Below are 18,511 nucleotides of genomic sequence, written 5' to 3' on the forward strand. Positions count from 1 at the left end.
TCAATTGTTCACCATGTCCACAGAAGATAGGAGAAGTGATGGGATTAATCTGCAGCAAAGGAAATTCAGGTTTGATATTAGTAAAAGCTTTCTAACTCTCAGGGTAGTTAAACTCTGGAATAGGCTTGATAAGGAGGTTATGGAATGCCTGTCAGTGGAGGTTTTTGAGAACAGGTTGGACAAACACCTGTCAAGGATGGTCAAGGTTTACTTGGTCCTGCCTCAGTGCAGGGGAGCTGGATCTGATGACTTTCTGAGGTGCCTTCCAGCCCAGAAGTAGATTTTTCTGCATGATTTCCTTAGGGCTCCCTTCAGCTTCTCATTTCTCAAGCCATAGACAATGGGGTTCAACATCGGTGTCACAACAGTGTAGAGCAGGGAGAGCAGCTTGTTGCTTTCCACATAAGAGCTGGACTTGGGCTGCAGGTAAACAACACTCCCTGTGCCGAGGAAGAGGGTCACCATGATAAGGTGAGAGGAGCAGGTGGAGAAGGCTTTGTGCTTCCCTTCAGTCGAGGGCATCTTCAGGATGGTGGAGATGATCTGACTGTAGGATACCAGGATCAGGAATGAGGGGACTATGGCCAGTAGAACAATGAGGATGAACAATTCAGTCTCACTCCTGTAGGTATCTGCACAGGCCAGCTTCAGCACAGGAGGGATATCGCAGAAGAAATGGTCAATTTCATTTGGCCCGCAGTAGGGTAAAGTAAACACTGAAGAGACATGCCCTGAGGACACCAGGGAACCTGCAGCCCAGGACACAGCTACCATCTGCAGGCAAAGGCTTCTGCTCATAATAAGCGTGTAGCGCAGGGGGCAGCAAATGGCAATGCATCGGTCATATGCCATGGCTAGAAGAAGGAAACACTCAGATATACCGAAGGAATGGAAGAAATACACCTGTGCAGCACAGCCCAGAATGGAAATGGCTTTGCTCCCCACCAGTAGGTTGAACAGCATCCTCGGAATGGTGACCGAAGCATAGCAGATCTCCAGGAAGGAGAGGTTTCTCAGGAAGAAATACATGGGGGTGTGGAGGGCAGCATCCACCAGTGTGATGAAAATAATTAGGCTGTTACCCAGTAGGATCACCATGTAAGCAGCACCCACCCCTACAAAAAGCAAGCCCTGCAGCACGTCAGGAACATGAGAAAACCCGAGCAGAATGAACTCCATTACAGAGGTCTGATTTTTGACTGACATGGAATTTCTTGTGCCTGGCTTTCCTCTCACATACATGAAGGCCTAGAAGGATTCAAATTCATTGGTAAATATTGGTAAATGTTAATTTCACCAGACACACATAAACCAACAAAAACATATTTCCATTGATAATAACTGAAATTTACAGATAGTCAGACAAAGAAAAATGTTGCTTGAGAACTTATTAGAGTTTGACTGAAGGATATTTACCTTATATATTTTGGCATGTGATGTTGACAATTTGTGTTTTAACAGTTATCATGCTTTAAATTGTTTGAATCTCAACATCGACTGTAATTAAATAATTATTGTCTGATCCCTATCTCCCTAATTTCCCACAACTGTAAAAATTTCAATTGAAAAAAATTATTACAAATAAACCTTGATATTATCTGTTGAAATTATAAAAAAATAAAAATCAAATCCTGCCACTACGTTGGGATTTGAACTTGCTGAAGTGAAAGCAGAGTCAGGCTCATTATTTATCAGTTGTATTCCATCAGTGCCCACAATTTGCTAGATACCTTCCACAAGACATTTTATGAGTTTCAAGATAAGGTCATATTTTGGGTCTGAATGATTCTTAGGGATCTACTGTTCAAACACCCACATCTAAAAGGGAAATGAGAAGAGAAAAGACAAGTGAAGGGGTCAAAGCATGACATAGAGTAACATGCAGGAAAATATTCACGACGGCTGCAAAAGAGCACATCTCCTGGATTCTGCATTCTTCTGCCGTGTTCCCTAGATACTGAACCCAATTTCCTTCTTATTACCCAGGTGTAAATGCAGAATAGTGCCTTTAAAGTAAACTATCTTGATCCACGTCTCAGGATTCACACTAGCATAACTTCCTGGACCTCAATGAATTCAGAAGGGAAATAAGGTTCAAATATTTAACAGTGAGGGTAATTAAGCATTGGAACAAATTACTGAGGGATGTGGTGGATTCTCCCATGCAAAATCTTTAAATCAAGACTAGACGCCTTTCTAAAATATATGTTCTAGCTAAGCCAGAATGTGTGGACTCAGTACAGGGTGAAATTTAGGGCTCGTTGAAACATTTGGAATGGCACTGTGGAGAATGCGGGTTTTTTTCTAATACTTTTAATGAACAATATGTGTGATGGAGTTTATCCACCCATGTATTGCTATCCACTGTGCATGAAATGAAGGGGTCAATTTCTCCTAGGAGAGAAGGGAATAAGGCATGGCTGAGTGTCAGGTATGACATCTGGATTGGGGCTGTTTACATTAACAAGTACTGAATGGAATGGATACCTATGCCTGGAGTCTCCTGGAGAGACAATAGAAGACCCAATAGCCAGACATTAATGCTTAAGCCAAGGGGGGTTGAACTTGTGAACACAACAGAAGCAGCAACTGGCAACAAAGACACTGCAGGTGTCATTTGGCTGTATTAAGAACTCTCAGAGACAGAGAAAGACAAGGAGACAGAGGCTAAAAATGGACTCGAGAAATGTCTGGAAAGCTAGCCAAAGGATTCTGCTGCTCTGGACCTTGACTTAAACTTTACTTTACCACAGTAACCCAGTTTCTCAAGTGCAGTATTCCATTTGACTAATAAATACCACCTAGACTTGAAAAGTCTGTCTGGTATCACTGCAGATACTTCCTAGGTGCACTGCCCCTCTAAAGTCTCAAACCAGGAGTCTGAACTAAGTTGGACTTGCTATTGAGAGCACACAGGGAGAAATGGGAGTGGTAAAGCTAGCTGACCCAGTCTCAGAGTCATGAGAGCTCACTCTAGTAAAAAGTAAAGTCTTGGGACTGGTCAAAAGTAGAGGGACTTCAAGAGAGACTATTTAAAAGCTGGGGCATAACACACAGCCTCTAAATCATTGACAGAAATATTTTCCCATTTGAAAATAAGGTTTCACCAAAATCTAAAATCTCCAGGGGAAAAAATCTATTTCTGCAGAATTTTCCAAGAAAGAAAGAAAAAGAAAACATTTTATTTTGGTTCACAATGTCAAAATGTTTCATTTCAGAATCTTGTCATTCTGCAAACACTATTTGGCATATCAAATTTTTGTCCTGAATCAGGATGAAAACAAATGCTGAACTATTGGAATTTCCTATAGGATGGAAATTACATTTTTCATCAGCTCTATTGAAATTCACTGGCCTGTGCTGTACAGGAGGTTGAAGTAGATGATCACAATGGTCCCTTTTGACCTGAAACTCTATGAATCCATGAATTTACTCTGGATTTATTCCTGAGTAACCCAGTGCAGACTTTGGCTCCATTGGCCAACTATTTTATGGCTCTGATTTCTTTTCAATTGTTTAAAAAAAGCTCAGATTTTCCTCTCTGCTATATTAGAGTGAAATAAATCTGACTTAAGGCATATGATACTACTCAGCCCTAGACCTTGTCTATGCTAGAAAAATTATGTCAGCATGACTAGGTTGCCCAGGTGTTTGAAAAATCCACATCTCTGAGTGGGGCAGTTAAGCTGACCTAAGTCCCTCTGTACACAGTGCTGTGTTGATGGAAGAATTCTTCTGTTGGCCTAGCTACCACTTCTCGGGGAAGTGGATTACCTCCTCTGACAAGAGAACCCATCCTGTCAGAGTATGTAGTGTCTACACTGACACAGTACAGTGGCACAGATGAGGTGCTGCGGCTCTGTCGCGGTAGCGTTTCAAGTGTAGACAAGCCATTAGCAAGAGTAGCAGAAACAGGCTCAGAGTAATTCCACTGTAGTCAGTGAAGTGAATCTAGATTTATACTAGAGTAAACAGAGATTTGTTCTCGGTGAAATTTTCAAACCGAAGTGAATTAGAAACACAAATACCATTGGGAGTCAATAGGACTCATGCTTATAATTGCTTAGGTACATTTGATCACCCACCATCAATGTGTGAAACAACTGCATTGTTTGATTTCTGTAAATACACCCATCTTTTAACCCTAGTCCCTGTAGAACCAACAGTATAGCTAAATTCTTCTCTCAGACATATTGGTGTGAACCAGAAGTAACTCCACTGACGTCAATGAGGATGATTCTCTATCCTCTTTTATATCCTGCTGTAAATCAGGGATAACTCAACCGGAGTCAGTGGGGTTTGATTTTCCTCTCACTCACTCAAGAGTAAATCAGGAGTAACTCCACTGAAGTCACTAGACCTGATTCTGCTCTCATTGTCCTGAGTTCAATCAGAAATCAATTGATCTCATTCTATTCTCTTGCACTGCAGTGTAAATCATGAGTCCTATTTTACTGTCACTCACCGCAATTTAAATCAGGAGTTGCTCCATTGAATTCAGTGGGTACTAACTAATCTCCTCTCACTTACCAAAGCATAAATCAGGAGTATCTCTATAGTGGAATCAGGCTCAGTCATATATCATGTAACTTTCATTTTGTTTTCCCACTGAAATAGTTTTGCACCTTCTCATATCATCCCCAGTACATTTACATTTCTGGATAATGTATCAGAAAAATAACATCAAATACAAGTCTCACCTCCATCTGGAATGTGCTTTGTTCTCTTTGGTGGTTGCTAAATAATATCTGAAAGTGCTGAAGCTGCAAGAGCATTTATGTTTTGTTGATCTGCTTGAGATCTCTCCTTTTATAATCCCTTTAATCCCAGTGCTGATGTGCCATAACATTTAAAAGGTGTTTTTGTCTTTTTCTCACACAACAATAGAACACTGTACCTATGGTGCATGTGTAACCCACATATCTCCTGGGTGTGGTGCTCTGTCCCAACTAGTGGAACGGAGACTACTTAGAGAAATTAATGAGTCTGCTACAGCCTTAGCTAAGGTCCTTGTAGCTTTTAGCTCATGCAGTAGAGGTTCATACACTAAGCTCCAGAGGGCCCAGGTTTGATCCCACCAGTCGACGATCGGGGTCTGTTGGTGTTACACATGGGATCTGTGTAAAGATGGTCCATTTTTTTTCATCTAAACTTTTTGGGTTTTGTTTTGTTTACAGAAAATAGGTTTTCTTCCAAAATAATACATTTAAATAAAAACTTCTGTTAAAAAAATCAGGTTTGCATACATATATTTTTTTTATTTAAAACCAAAACTTTTAATGGATTTTCTGAACAGTATAAATGTTTGACCTTTTATGACATTTTTTTTATTGCAAACTGATTATTCTTTCATGAGATTTTTTTTTTTAAAAGCCATAAAATGAGCTGTTGACTACAGAAAGATGGATTTTAAAGGATTATAAGTGATATCAAACAGATCAAAGCAGATTACCTAGAAATAAACAAAACTGCAATCTCAGTATTATGCAGTATTATACAAACTGGATCGGATTTGAGTCAAGCTGTGCCTCACCCATTTAGATAGTACAAGCAGGTTTTAGCTTCCTTACTCAGCCATGGCTTTCTTCTCTCCTGCCTGGGACCCCCTTCCATAGTTCAATCTTTGTGCTTCCAGTGTTTCCAGGTGTTTTTTGTAGGAGAGTGAGGCCTCTCTTTTATAGCTTCTTCCACGTGGAGGAAACTCCTTTGTTTCATGCCAAGTCCCCCTGCAACACAGCCTGTGGAAAACCACAGATACCAAGATGGAGTTCAGTATCATGTGGTCTAGTTACATACCCTTGCATGATTCACTGAGTCATGGCAGGGGCCATTACCCATTGCTTACATGCTCCCTCTGGGAGGCTTTGTATACAAATCCTGAGATAGTCCTTGTGAGTGTGTATTCCCCTTGATGGGGCCTTTAACACTATTTAGCTTCCCCACTGTTGTAACTGAAAGGCTAGTTGTGGGTGTTTCCAACTCACAACATACTTCAGTGACACACACACACAGTAAAACTTCATATACAATGATAGCACATACATTCCAACAGGATATTAATGTTCAATAGATCAAGACTTTTAGAATGATACCTCACAAGGAAGACTTTGTACAAAACATAATAATTACATCACTGTGATAAATATAGGGTGCTTTGGAGTGCAGAGTGTCACACCATCATTAACTAAAGTATTTACCTTTGCATCTGTCAAGGCTGTATCTCCACTTTGAACTTTAGGGTACAAAGTCTATAGTATTATTACACAGGAGAGCTGTTACCTTTCCCTTTATAGTTATGACACGCCCCACAAATCACAGATAGTGTTGGACGTCTGGTTCCACACTGGCTGTGATTTCTTCCTGGAGCTCTAGGAGAAAACAGAGTTAATAAGACACATGTACCTTTAGACATACTACTGATTATATAAAAACGAACAATATGTTCCAGTCCAAGAACAATTTTTAACCAGTTGACTCCGGGAAACTTTCCCGGGAGACTGCAAAGCTTGTGCACAGCTCCTTGATCTGCAGTCACTGCAGACGTCCAAGGGTCGTGGAGAGGTTCACCTCTTCCACGCCACCATTCCTTTTTCCTTCGTAGTAGACACCTTCAGGCCACTCCGCGTCATCTGTTTCCTGGGCTGTAAACTGGCAAATGTTTAATTCTCTGGAATAAAAGGGCTTAAGAGAATTAACATGGTATACCTTAGGCTTTATGTTGGAGGTGGGGGAGGCTATGAGATAGTTAACAGCTCCTAGGCGCTCCTGGACCGTGAATGGTCCTTCCCACGACGCTTCCATTTTGTGGGCCTGGAGCGCCTTTAAGACCATGACTTGGTCTCCTACTTTGAAGGACCGTTCTCTGGAATGTTTATCATACCAGGCCTTTTGTTCTTCCTGGGCATCCTTTAGGTTTTCTTTAGCAAGGGCTAAAGAGTGTCGGAGGGTGCTTTGTAGGTTGCTTACAAAGTCTATAATATTAGTTCCTGGAGAAGGCGTAAACCCCTCCCATTGCTGCTTCACCAACTGTAATGGCCCCTTAACCTCGCGGCCATACACAAGTTTAAATGGTGAAAACCCTAAACTGGGATGTGGTACAGCCCTGTAGGCAAAAAGCACCTGCTGCAACACTAGGTCCCAATCATTGGAGTGTTCATTTACGAATTTATGTATCATGGCCCCCAAAGTTCCATTAAACCTCTCCACCAGACTATTGGTTTGATGGTGATGAGGGGTGGCAACCAAGTGATTCACCCCATGAGCTTCCCACAGGTTTTTCATGGTCCCTGCCAGGAAATTAGTTCCCGAATCTGTAAGGATGTCGGAGGGCCACCCTACCCTGGCAAAAATGTCTGCTAATGCCTGGCACACACTTTTAGCCCTGGTGTTGCTTAAGGGTACAGCTTCCGGCCATCGGGTAGCAAAATCCATGAAAGTCAGTACGTACTGCTTTCCTCTGGGTGTCTTCTTTGGGAAAGGACCCAGAATATCCACAGCTACTCGCTGAAATGAGACCTCAATTATGGGTAGTGGCTGGAGAGGGGCTTTAATCTGGTATTGGGGATTTCCCGCTTGTTGGCACACCTCACAAGACCGGACATAATTATCAACGTCCTTGCCCATTCCCTCCCAGTGGAAAGACTTCCCCACTTCCCCAACCGGTCTTTGGTTCTGTTCACCCCAGAATGGCCACTGGGATGATCATGGGCTAAGCTCAAGAGCTTTACCTGATACTTAGTGGGAACTACCAACTGTCTTTATACAAGGATACTCTTTCTGGTGGGCACCAGGAAGAATGGCATCCTCAAAAGTCCTTGTTCTACAACAAACCGGGATCGGTTAGAAGAGCTCAGAGGCGGTGGGGTGCTCCATGCCGCCACCCAAGCTTTCTGAAGGCTGTCATCTGCTTCCTGCTTGGCCTGCAACTGTTCCCTTGATGCTGGAGACATCAGTTCCTCCTTGCACTGTGGACTGGGGATTGGCCCCTCTGGAAGCGATGCAGGTGCTGGGGCTGTTTCCATTGACTGTGAACCGCTGTCCGCTGGTGCACTATGTGGTATTTCAGGCTCTGGCTGAGCCTCTTGGGTAGGGTTATCTGCTGCTTCCATCAGGTCAGGCTCGCTGATGCCCTCTGGCGTCGGAGTTGTAGACGGGTTTGCAAGCGCTGGACTCAGGGCTGGCAATGGTTCTGGTGCTGGTTGCGTTGCCAGTTCCGGTTCTGGGACTGGCTTTGGCTGGGTCTCTGGGATTGGATCCACTACGGCTGTTGCAGTCATTGGCAGGGGATCCAGTTCCACCACCTTTGTCTGCGTCTCTGGTAACACAGACGGGGCCCTGGTGGATGGCTCAAGAACAGGGATGGGGGTGAAAGCTTGCTTAGCCTGGCTGCGGGTGACTATTCCCACCCTCTTGGCTAGCTTCACATGGTTGGCCAAGTCTTCCCCCAGCAGCATGGGGATGGGATAATTGTCATAGACTGCAAAAGTCCACATTCCTGACCAGCCCTTGTACTGGACATGCAACTTGGCTGTAGGCAAGGTTACCAACTGTGACACGAAGGGTTGAATTGTCACTGGATCCTCCGTGTTGATGAATTTGGGGTCCACCAGGGATTGGTGGATAGTTGACACTTGTGCCCCAGTGTCCCTCCAAGCAATAACCTTTTTTCCGCCCACTCTCAAGGTTTCCCTTTGCTCCGAGGGTATGAGAGAGGCATCTGGGTCTGGGGATCTTTGGTGTGATTGTGGTGTAATGAACTGTAATCGGTTGGGGTTCTTTGGGCAGTGAGCCTTTATATGTCCCAGTTCATTACATTTAAAACATCGCCCTGCTAAGGTATCACCGGGGCAATGTTGGTTGGTGGAGACTGGTGTGGTGGGGTGAGAAGGTGTCTGGGGTTTCCCTTGAGATGTGGGTGGGGCCCTGGGTTGTCCCCAGTGGTAAGGTTTGTTTCAGCTTGCCCCTTCTGGTATTCGCTCCAACTGCTACTAGTTTTTTTCTTTTCTGTCACCTCCATCCATTTGGCTCCAATCTCCCCCGCCTCGGTTACAGTTTTGGGCTTCCTATCTAGGATGTACCTTTCTATTTCCTCAGGAACACCCTCTAAAAACTACTCCATTTTTACTAGGGAAACCAGACCTTCCAGAGATTTAACATTTGTTCCTGATATCCAGCCATCACAATTTCTGTCAATGTGACATGCCGGGTAAATGCCATGTCTGGTTTCCACCTTAGGGCTCTGAACCGCCGACGGGCATGCTCGGGTGTTAGCCCCATTCTTAGTCTGGCCTTGTTTTTAAAAAGTTCATAACTGTTCATGTGTTCCTTAGGCATTTCAGCTGCCACCTCAGCTAAGAGTCCACTGAGCTGCGGCCTCAGCTCTACCATGTACTGGTTTGGAGTGATGCTGTATCCAAGGCAGGCCCTTTCAAAATTTTCTAAGAAGGCCTCAGTATCATCGCCTGCCTTGTAGGTGGGGAATTTTCTTGGATGGGAAGTGGTACCTGGAGAGGAGTTGCTAGGATGGGCTGGTGCATCCTGCCTAGCCCTTGCTACTTCCAGTTCATGCTTCCTTTCTTTTTCTCTCTCCTCCATCTCTTTTTCTCTCGCCTCCTCTTTGGCTTTTTCCAGCTCCATAGTTCTCTTGTGAGCCTCCTCTTTGGCTTTTTCCAGCTCCATAGTTCTCTTGTGGGCCTCCTCTTTGGCTTTCTCCAGCTCCATATTTCTCTTGTGGGCCTCCTCTTTGGCTTTCTCTTCTCTTTCTTTTAGCTCCATCTCTCTCTTGTGGGCCTCCTCTTTGGCCTTCTCTTCTCTTTCTCTCAGCTCCATAGCTCTCTTGTGGGCCTCCTCTTTGGCTTTTTCTTCTTTTGTAGTCATTTTCCTGTTTTCTTGTGCTGGGTCACACCCCTCTGCAGTTGACTGAAACTGGGATGCACTTAGCTCAGGCTGCTGCTGAGTTAACAGAGACTTTCTAACTAGCTACTCCTGAGGATGTAAAAAGAAAAAAAAAACAATTCAGCTTGTAAATTCCTTTTACCAGTTTGCTCAATGATTGAACCCTTCTCTTAACAAAGGCCCTTGTTAAAAAAAATTAACACCTCTGTCTTCAGGCAAGGAGAGATAAGATATGCATCTACCTTCAGCTCTGCTTTCCAAGCAGCTAGAAGGAAAAAAAAATCTTACTGGCTTTTGGGTTTAAAATGATCCCACCGCTCTGCCACCATGTCAAGGCTGTATCCCCACTTTGAACTTTAGGGTACAAGTGTGGGGGCCTGCATGAGGACTTCTAAGCTTAACTACCAGCTTAGATCTGGTCCGCTGCCACCATTCCCTTCCCTGGGAAGCTTTGAGAAACCTTTCACCAATTCCCTTGTGAATACAGATCCAAACCCCTTGGATCTTAAAACAAGGAGAAATTGACCCTTCCCCCCTCCTTCCTTCCACCAACTCCTGGTGAATACAGATCCAAACCCCTTGGATCTTAAAACAAGGAGAAATTGACCCTTCCCCCCTCCTTCCTTTCACCAACTCCTGGTGAATACAGATCCAACATCCTTGGATCTAAAAACAAGGAAAAATCAATCAGGTTCTTAAAAAGAAGGCTTTTCATTAAAGAAAAAGGTAAAAATCATCTCTGTAAAGTCAGTATGGAAAATAACTTTACAGGGTAATCAAACTTAAAGAGCTCAGAGGACCCCCCTCTAGCCCAGGTTCAAAGTATAGCAAACAAAGATAAACACTCTAGTAAAAGGTACATTTACAAGTTGAGAAAACAAAGTAAAACTAAGACGCCTTGCCTGGCTTTTTACTTACAAGTTTGAAATATGAGAGACTTGTTTAGAAAAATTGGGAGAACCTGGATTGATGTCTGGTCCCAAGAGTGAACAACCCCTCAAAAAAAGAGCACAAACAAAAGCCTTCCCCCCCTCAAGATTTGAAAGTATCTTGTCCCCTTATTGGTCCTTTGGGTCAGGTGTCAGCCAGGTTACCCGAGCTTCTTAACCCTTTACAGGTAAAAGGATTTTGGAGTCTCTGGCCAGGAGGGATTTTATAATACTGTACACAGGAGAGCTGTTACCCTTCCCTTTATAGTTATGACAGCATCTGTGTGGCGTGTTTGTGCTACAGACCCTGTCATTAATGGTGGGTCCACATACATATAGGCTAGGCATTCATAATATAGCATTAGGGTTGTCAACTTTGTAATATTTAAAAACCAGATGCTCCAGCAGGAATGCTTGAACCTCCTCCACCCCCCGAAGCATTGCCACTTCCCCACAGGCACTGTCCTTGCCCCACCCCTTCCCCAAGGCCCCATCCCCCGTTCGCTCCTTTTCCATCCTTTCCCGATTGCTCACTGCTCTTCCCCTTCCCCCCACCACCGCGCTCCCCAGGTTGGGAGGGATTCGCCTGTGGAGCCGGGTCTGGGAGCTTCAGCCACCCAGTGCAGGTAGGAGGTGGCTCAGGCTGAGTAAGGGTTGGAATGGGTGATGACCAGGCACCTCCCTGCCTCCCCTGCCTGCAGTAACCAGACTTTGGGTGTCTGGTCAGTAGATCTGACTGGACACTATCAGGTCCCCTTAAAGTCCAGTCGAAAACCAGGCACCTGGCCACCCTAAGAAGTTTTCATACTGTAACTTCACAGTTTCAACCAGAATTCATAAGTTATATAGACTGTGACAGACCCAGACCAGTGGGGTACAGGAGTCTGGTAGAGGGCAAATATACTGGTCACTGGATGAGTAGTTTTCTGTTCCCTGAGTGACCAGAGAAGGGGTTGCACTAGAGTAATCAGGAACCTGCTAGAACCAGTTAAGGCAGGCAGGCTAATTAGCTCCTTGCGCCTCTTGCTCCCAGCTCCTCACACTCACACCACAAACTGAAGTGAGCTCCTTTTAAAACCCAGGTGCCCTGATTATCCTGCCTTAATTGATTCTAGCAGCTTCTTCTTCATTGGCTCCAAGTGTCCTGAGAGTGAGAGGGTGTGCTGCTGGAGGACTGAGGAGCACAAGCGTTATCAGACACCAGGAGGAAGGTCCTGTGGTGAGAATAAGGAAGATGTTTGGAGGAGTCCATGGGGAAATAGCCCAGGGAGTTGTAGCTGTCATGCAGCTGTTACAGGAGGCACTATAGACAGCTGCAGTCCACAGGGCCCTGGGCTGGAACCCGGAGTAGAGGGCGGGCCCGGGTTCCCCCCAAACCTCCCAATTGACCTGAACTGTGGGTTCTTCCAGAGGGGAAGGTCTCTGGGCTGTTCCCCAACCCACATGGTGAATCTCTGAGGCAAGAAAATCCGTCAATAAGCGCCGGACCCACCAAGATAGAAGAGGAACTTTGTCACAAGACATACTGCCTTTTCATCACAGGGCTATCTTTAATTAGTTTGGCTTGGGCAAGCTGATGTGTGATGGTTGGGTAACAAAACAACATGAGTCAAAATCCATCTCTGAGTTAAACTCTCAGAAGTCAGTGGACTTTTCTTCTACACTGAAACAGAGGACTAGTTACATGCCATGAAGGGGATTTTCAAAGGAAGCTAAAAGTTGAATTTCTTAGATATTAGAAATTAATTCTGCATTACAGGAGAAATATCTTCTTGAATAACATTATCAATATTTATTAATGAGATTATTTATGGTTCCCATCAGCATTTCATATGTATGAATCAGTTTATCCTCAAAAAAACAGGTGAGGTTGGGAGTTGTTTTTATCCCCATTTTACAGGTTGGGAATTGAGGCACACCCACATTAGGGGCCAGATTTGGAAAGGTATTTAGGTGCTCAGTGGGATTTTCCAAAGAATCTAGGAGCCTAAAACTCATCCATTTCAATGGATATTAGGTACGTCTGAAAATCGCACCCGGTACTTAAATACCTTTAAAAATATGGCCCTAAGTGACTTTCCTAAGATCATAAGAAGTCCATGGCAGAGACAGGAACAAACTCTAGAGCTACTGAATCCCCATCCACTGACTGAATCACAAATTTATTCTTTTCTCTCTAGATTACAGCTGGCTGAAACGTGGAATTTCTGGTTCTCAAGAAATTTAGTTATTTCTAAATTTGTGTTTGCTTGGAATTGGGAGGAAAACAAATGGGGTTCCTGGCACATGATCAGACCACATGGCAAGGATGCCTTGCAGCTGCAGACTCTAGACCCCAGGAGGGCCCCCTGGCCTGGAGCAGACCACATTGCAGAGCTGCCCTGGAGCCGCACACCCTACAATACTAGGTTCCCTGACCCTGAGGCATATCACTGTGTTTCATCAGACAATTTCTGACTAGCTTAGGCTTCCTTTCTACGCCACCTGGAAGTATTCCACAGATCACTAATGCATGGATGCAGATTGAGACTTGTGGGTTGATGGCAAAATTGTCCTTGTGCATGTAACCCACTCCCACTCAGTGTGATGCTCTGTCCCCCTTTTGTTGTGGCTGGGACACATACAGAAGTTGAAGAGTCTGCTCTAGCTTTGCTTAATAAAACTGGCTATTTTAGCTCCTGTAGAGGATGCTCATGCTTTAATACCGGAAGGTCCCAGGATCATTCTCAACTCAGGGGATCTGTGTTACATACATCTGAAATGTGGGCTGACACATTCTTTTTGAGGAGTTATCTGTCTCCAGGCAGAACCACTGTTCCAAAACATTGTCCTGTCTAGTTTTAATTGAGTGCAGAATCACCCTTCCTTCCCCTGGGGAAAACTGTCCTTCACCTCTACCAAACGGAATTACTTGGGCCACTTGAATTCTTTCCTGTGAGCTTGTCTTTTGAAGAATATTTTCCTCAATGCCCTTTTCATGTCCTGATTCCTTAGACTGTAGATCATTGGGTTCAATGTTGGAGTGATTACGCTATACACAACAGCTACAATTTTGTTCATGTTAAAGGAGGATTGGGGCGTTGGGCTCACATACATGAAAATCACAGTCCCGTAGTTCAGAGAGACCACAGTCAGGTGGGAGGTGGACGTAGAGAAAGTTTTATGCTGGCCTTCAGCAGAAGGGATCCTCAATATGGTGATGACAATGTACATATATGAGACCAGAGTGGACAGGAACGTGCTGAGAATCACTAAGGCAAAAAGCACGAATATGGCCTTCTATGTTCTGTATGTGTCCACGCAGGCCAATTTTAGCAGTGGTGGGATGTCACAAAAGAAATGGTTGACCGCGTTGGGGCCACAAAATGGTAAACTGATCACCAAAAAGGCAGCCAGACACCTGCCAATGGTGTCAGACACCCGCCGATCCAGGAACCAATAATCAGCAACATGCATACTCTTTTGCTCATGATGGTTGAGTACCTGAGCGGGTAACATATGGCCAAGTATCTGTCATAGGCCATCACTGCAAGGAGGAAGCACTCAGCCATGACAAGGAAGAAGAAGATGTAAGATTGCAGCAAGCAGCCAACAAAAGGAATAGTTTCACCTCTGTGAGCAGGATGCACAGTAGCTTGGGGACTGTGGTTGAGGTATATCCCATGTCCAGGAAAGACAGATTCCCCAGGAAGAGGTACATGGGGGTGTGGAGGCGGCTGTCCATCCTGAGGGTGATGATTATAGCAATGTTGCCTGTGATGGAGAGGAGACTAGGAAGAGGGTGAAGAGTGAGACTTGTACCTTTCGGGTGCCATGGAAACCCAGGATAATGAACACTTTCACTGAGCTACTGTTCCATGGATCTACATGCACGTGTTTTATCATCTACCAGAGAAAGCAGAACAAAAGGGTCAGAAAAATTTTGCAATGCTTTCTACAGATGAATAGAGCATGTCAGGAGATTTTCAACTAAACAGCTTGTGTCAGAAAATGTCAGTTCATCAAACTTTCTCCAATTCAGGATGGAATGTCTGTCCTTTCTGTGGGTCATCTACATCCCAGCTGAGTGCCCTGACCACTATATTGGAGTGTGTGTCTCTCAAGGACCTCTCCTGATGCTGTTTCACGCTGTATAAATAATTAACTAGTCAGTGTGAGAAAGGCAGCGGCTTTGATTCTATAGCGTGGTGGCCAGGGCTTTGTCTGCACTAGCACTTTTGTCAGTCAAACTTTTGTCGGTCAGGGGTATGAAAAAAACACACCTTTGACTAACATAAGTGTCACAGACAAAAGCACTGGTGTGGACAGTGCTATGTTGGTGAGAGACGCTCTCCCACCAACATAGCTACCGCTACTTGTTAAGGGTGGTTTAATTATGCCAGCGAGAGAGTTCTCTCCCATCACCATAGAGTAGCTAAATGGGAGAACTTACAGCTGTATCGCTGTGTGCTCCATAGTGTAGACATAGCCTCAGGCACTTGTCTGGATGTGGAAGACAGATAGCCAAACTTCTGCTCTGAATCAGGCGTACAGCAACATACGCACATGTTATACATGCTCCCGTAAGCCCTTCAAAACAATTTCAAAAGCAAAATTTTTAACTTTCTCTCTGTATAAATCTTGATTATTGACCTTTTTAAAATTAATGGAAAATAGAAATCCAAACACCCTAGGTGACTTTGAAAAAAAATCTGCCTTAATAGAAATAGGTTCATAGAATCTCCACAAGTACATTAGCTAGGATTGCAAATTATAAAGGAAGTCAACTCCCATGTTTCAAGGCACAAACCATCCAAAGCTGAGGGGGTCAGGGAGAAACATCTCCTCTGGGCAGGAAATATTATTGCTGCACCATCCTCTGAACTGTGTGGCACTGATCACTGTGAGTGGAAGGCTATTGAAGTGGAACACCGATTTGACTAGGCATTAAGAACGTAGGAATTACCATGACGGTTCTAATCAGAGTTGCAGTGGCCAGCACCTTGCAAGTTCAGAAGCTGATGGCAGGCAGGAATTTACAATAAAAATAAATTCTGCATTCCAGACACTTAATCCCAAAGAGTAGCTGCTAAAGTAAAATCTAACATGCGTACCATGCACATGAAAGCATCTCTGCTTTCTCTAAGTTCTCAAGATAAATGATCAGACAACCCAAAGATGTGGGCTATATAGCAAGGTAACAAGTGAGTCACAAGATGTAACTCTAACCAAAATGAGTTCAAATAAGAAAACAAAAATATTTATTCATCTCCTGGGTTCTTTTCACAATCCTCCCGATTGCTTCCTCTCAGCAGCAGGACTCTGGTTCTGACATACCATAAAGTTTAAGGGCCTATTTCAAGTGTACTTCATGTCTCGGGAGGCACAGTCAATAAGGCACCTCCTGGGATAGAAACGCTGCAGGAAGATCATTGATTTTATTTCTGTTGGCATGAGCAGGTTGATAAGGAAAAGTGATCCTTATGTTCTAGGGATACGGTCCTAGTGAAGGCACTTCAGAAAGGGATAGATAGATAGATATGAATGAAATTCAGAAATTCCATCCCAACTTGGGACAAAAAGTTGAAATTTCCTTACAATTATCTACACACAGTTTTTATATGGACATATTATGGACACAGTTGTAGTGTTATAAAGGGGTGGACATCAGCCTAAGGCAGTTTTGAAAACCCAAATTTATGAACCTAACTTTAGGCTCTTCTCTTTCCATGTTTAATCCATGATTATTATTTTAAATCATTTCAGTGGAAGAGAATAATATCACAGCAATGATAACCTGCAGGAAATATGGCATATTTTAATACAAAACAATATAATCTGTGTACACATGCACAGAAAAAAACCCCACATTGAGTGTGTTGCCTTATTCATGGATGGGTGTATGGATTAGAATCATAGAATATCAGAGTTGGAAGGGACCTCAAGAGGTCATCTAGTCCAACCCCCTGCTCAAAGCAGGACCAATTCCCAGCTAAATCATCCCAGCCAGGGCTTTGTCAAGCCGGGCCTTAAAAACCTCCAAGGAAGGAGACTCCACCACCTCCCTAGGTAACGCGTTCCAGTGCTTCACCACCCTCCTAGTGAAATAGTTTTTCCTGATATCCAACCTGGACCTCCCCCACTGCAACTTGAGACCATTGCTCCTTGTTCTGTCATCTGCCACCACTGAGAACAGCCGAGCTCCATCCTCTTTGGAACCCCCCTTCAGGTAGTTGAAGGCTGCTATCAAATCCCCCCTCATTCTTCTCTTCTGGAGACTAAACAATCCCAGTTCCCTCAGCCTCTCCTCATAAGTCATGTGCTCCAGACCCCTAATCATTTTTGTTGCCCTCCGCTGGACTCTTTCCAATTTTTCCACATCCTTCTTCTAGTGTGGGGACCAAAACTGGACACAGTATTCCAGATGAGGCCTCACCAATGTCGAATAAAGGGGAACGATCACGTTCCTCGATCTGCTGGCAATGCCCCTACTTATACAGCCCAAAATGCCGTTAGCCTTCTTGGCAACAAGAGCACACTGTTGACTCATATCCAGCTTCTCGTCCACTGTGACCCCTAGGTCCTTTTCTGCAGAACTGCTACCTAGCCATTCGGTCCCTAGTCTGTAGCAGTGCATGCGATTCTTCCGTCCTAAGTGCAGGACTCTGCACTTGTCCTTGTTGAACCTCATCAGGTTTTTTTCGGCCCAATCCTCTAATTTGTCTAGGTCCCTCTGTATCCGATCCCTACCCTCTAGTGTATCTACCACGCCTCCTAGTTTAGTGTCATCTGCAAACTTGCTGAGAGTGCAGTCCACACCATCCTCCAGATCATTAATAAAGATATTAAACAAAACCAGCCCCAGGACCGACCCTTGGGGCACTCCGCTTGAAACCAGCTGCCAACTAGACATGGAGCCATTGATCACTACCCCTTGAGCCCAACGATCTAGCCAGCTTTCTATCCACCTTACAGTCCATTCATCCAGCCCATACTTCTTTAACTTGGCGGAAAGAATACTGAGGGAGACCGTATCAAAAGCTTTGCTAAAGTCAAGGAATAACACATCCACTGCTTTCCCCTCATCCACAGAGCCAGTTATCTCATCATAGAAGGCAATTAGGTTAGTCAGGCACGACTTCCCCTTCGTGAATCCATGCTGACTGTTCCTGATCACTTTCCTCTCCTCTAAATGTTTCATAATTGATTCCTTGAGGACCTGCTCCATGATTTTTCCAGGGACTAAGGTGAGGCTGACTGGCCTGTAGTTCCCCGGATCCTCCTTCTTCCCTTTTTTAAAGATGGGCACTACATTAGCCTTTTTCCAGTCATCTGGGACCTCCCCCGATTGCCATGAGTTTTCAAAAATAATGGCTAATGGCTCTGCAATCTCACCCGCCAACTCCTTTAGCACCCTCGGATGCAGCGCATGCGGCCCCATGGACTTGTGCACGTCCAGTTTTTCTAAATAGTCTCGAACCACTTCTTTCTCCACAGAGGGTTGGTCACCTTCTCCCCATGCTGTACTGCCCAGTGCAGCAATCTGGGAGCTGACCTTGTGTGTGAAGACAGAGGCAAAAAAATCATTGAGTACATTAGCTTTTTCCACATCCTCGGTCACTAGGTTGCCTCCCTTATTCAGTAAGGGGCCCACACTTTCCTTGATTTTCTTCTTGTTGCTAACATACCTGAAGAAACCCTTCTTGTTA

General features: G+C 44.4%; 1 protein-coding gene and 1 pseudogene across 1 annotated transcript; both read right to left on the bottom strand.

Moving 5' to 3' along the window:
* Positions 1-222: 222 nt before the first annotated feature.
* LOC101939500 (olfactory receptor 10A7-like) lies at positions 223-1,206 on the bottom strand. The gene has a single exon (XM_024110847.1). It carries the CDS (start codon positions 1,204-1,206, stop codon positions 223-225), a length of 984 nt encoding a protein of 327 aa, XP_023966615.1.
* Positions 1,207-13,730: 12,524 nt separating this feature from the next.
* LOC112060451 (olfactory receptor 6M1-like) lies at positions 13,731-17,786 on the bottom strand (annotated as a pseudogene).
* Between the last annotated feature and the right edge of the window lie 725 nt (positions 17,787-18,511).

This window comes from Chrysemys picta, chromosome 13, assembly GCF_011386835.1.
Source record: "Chrysemys picta bellii isolate R12L10 chromosome 13, ASM1138683v2, whole genome shotgun sequence".
In the NCBI taxonomy this organism is placed as follows: Eukaryota; Metazoa; Chordata; order Testudines; family Emydidae; genus Chrysemys; species Chrysemys picta.

Coding starts and splice junctions, on each gene's coding strand:
- LOC101939500 (XM_024110847.1), bottom strand. CDS start 1,206: ATGTCAGTCAAAAATCAGACCTCTGTAATGGAGTTCATTCTGCTCGGG.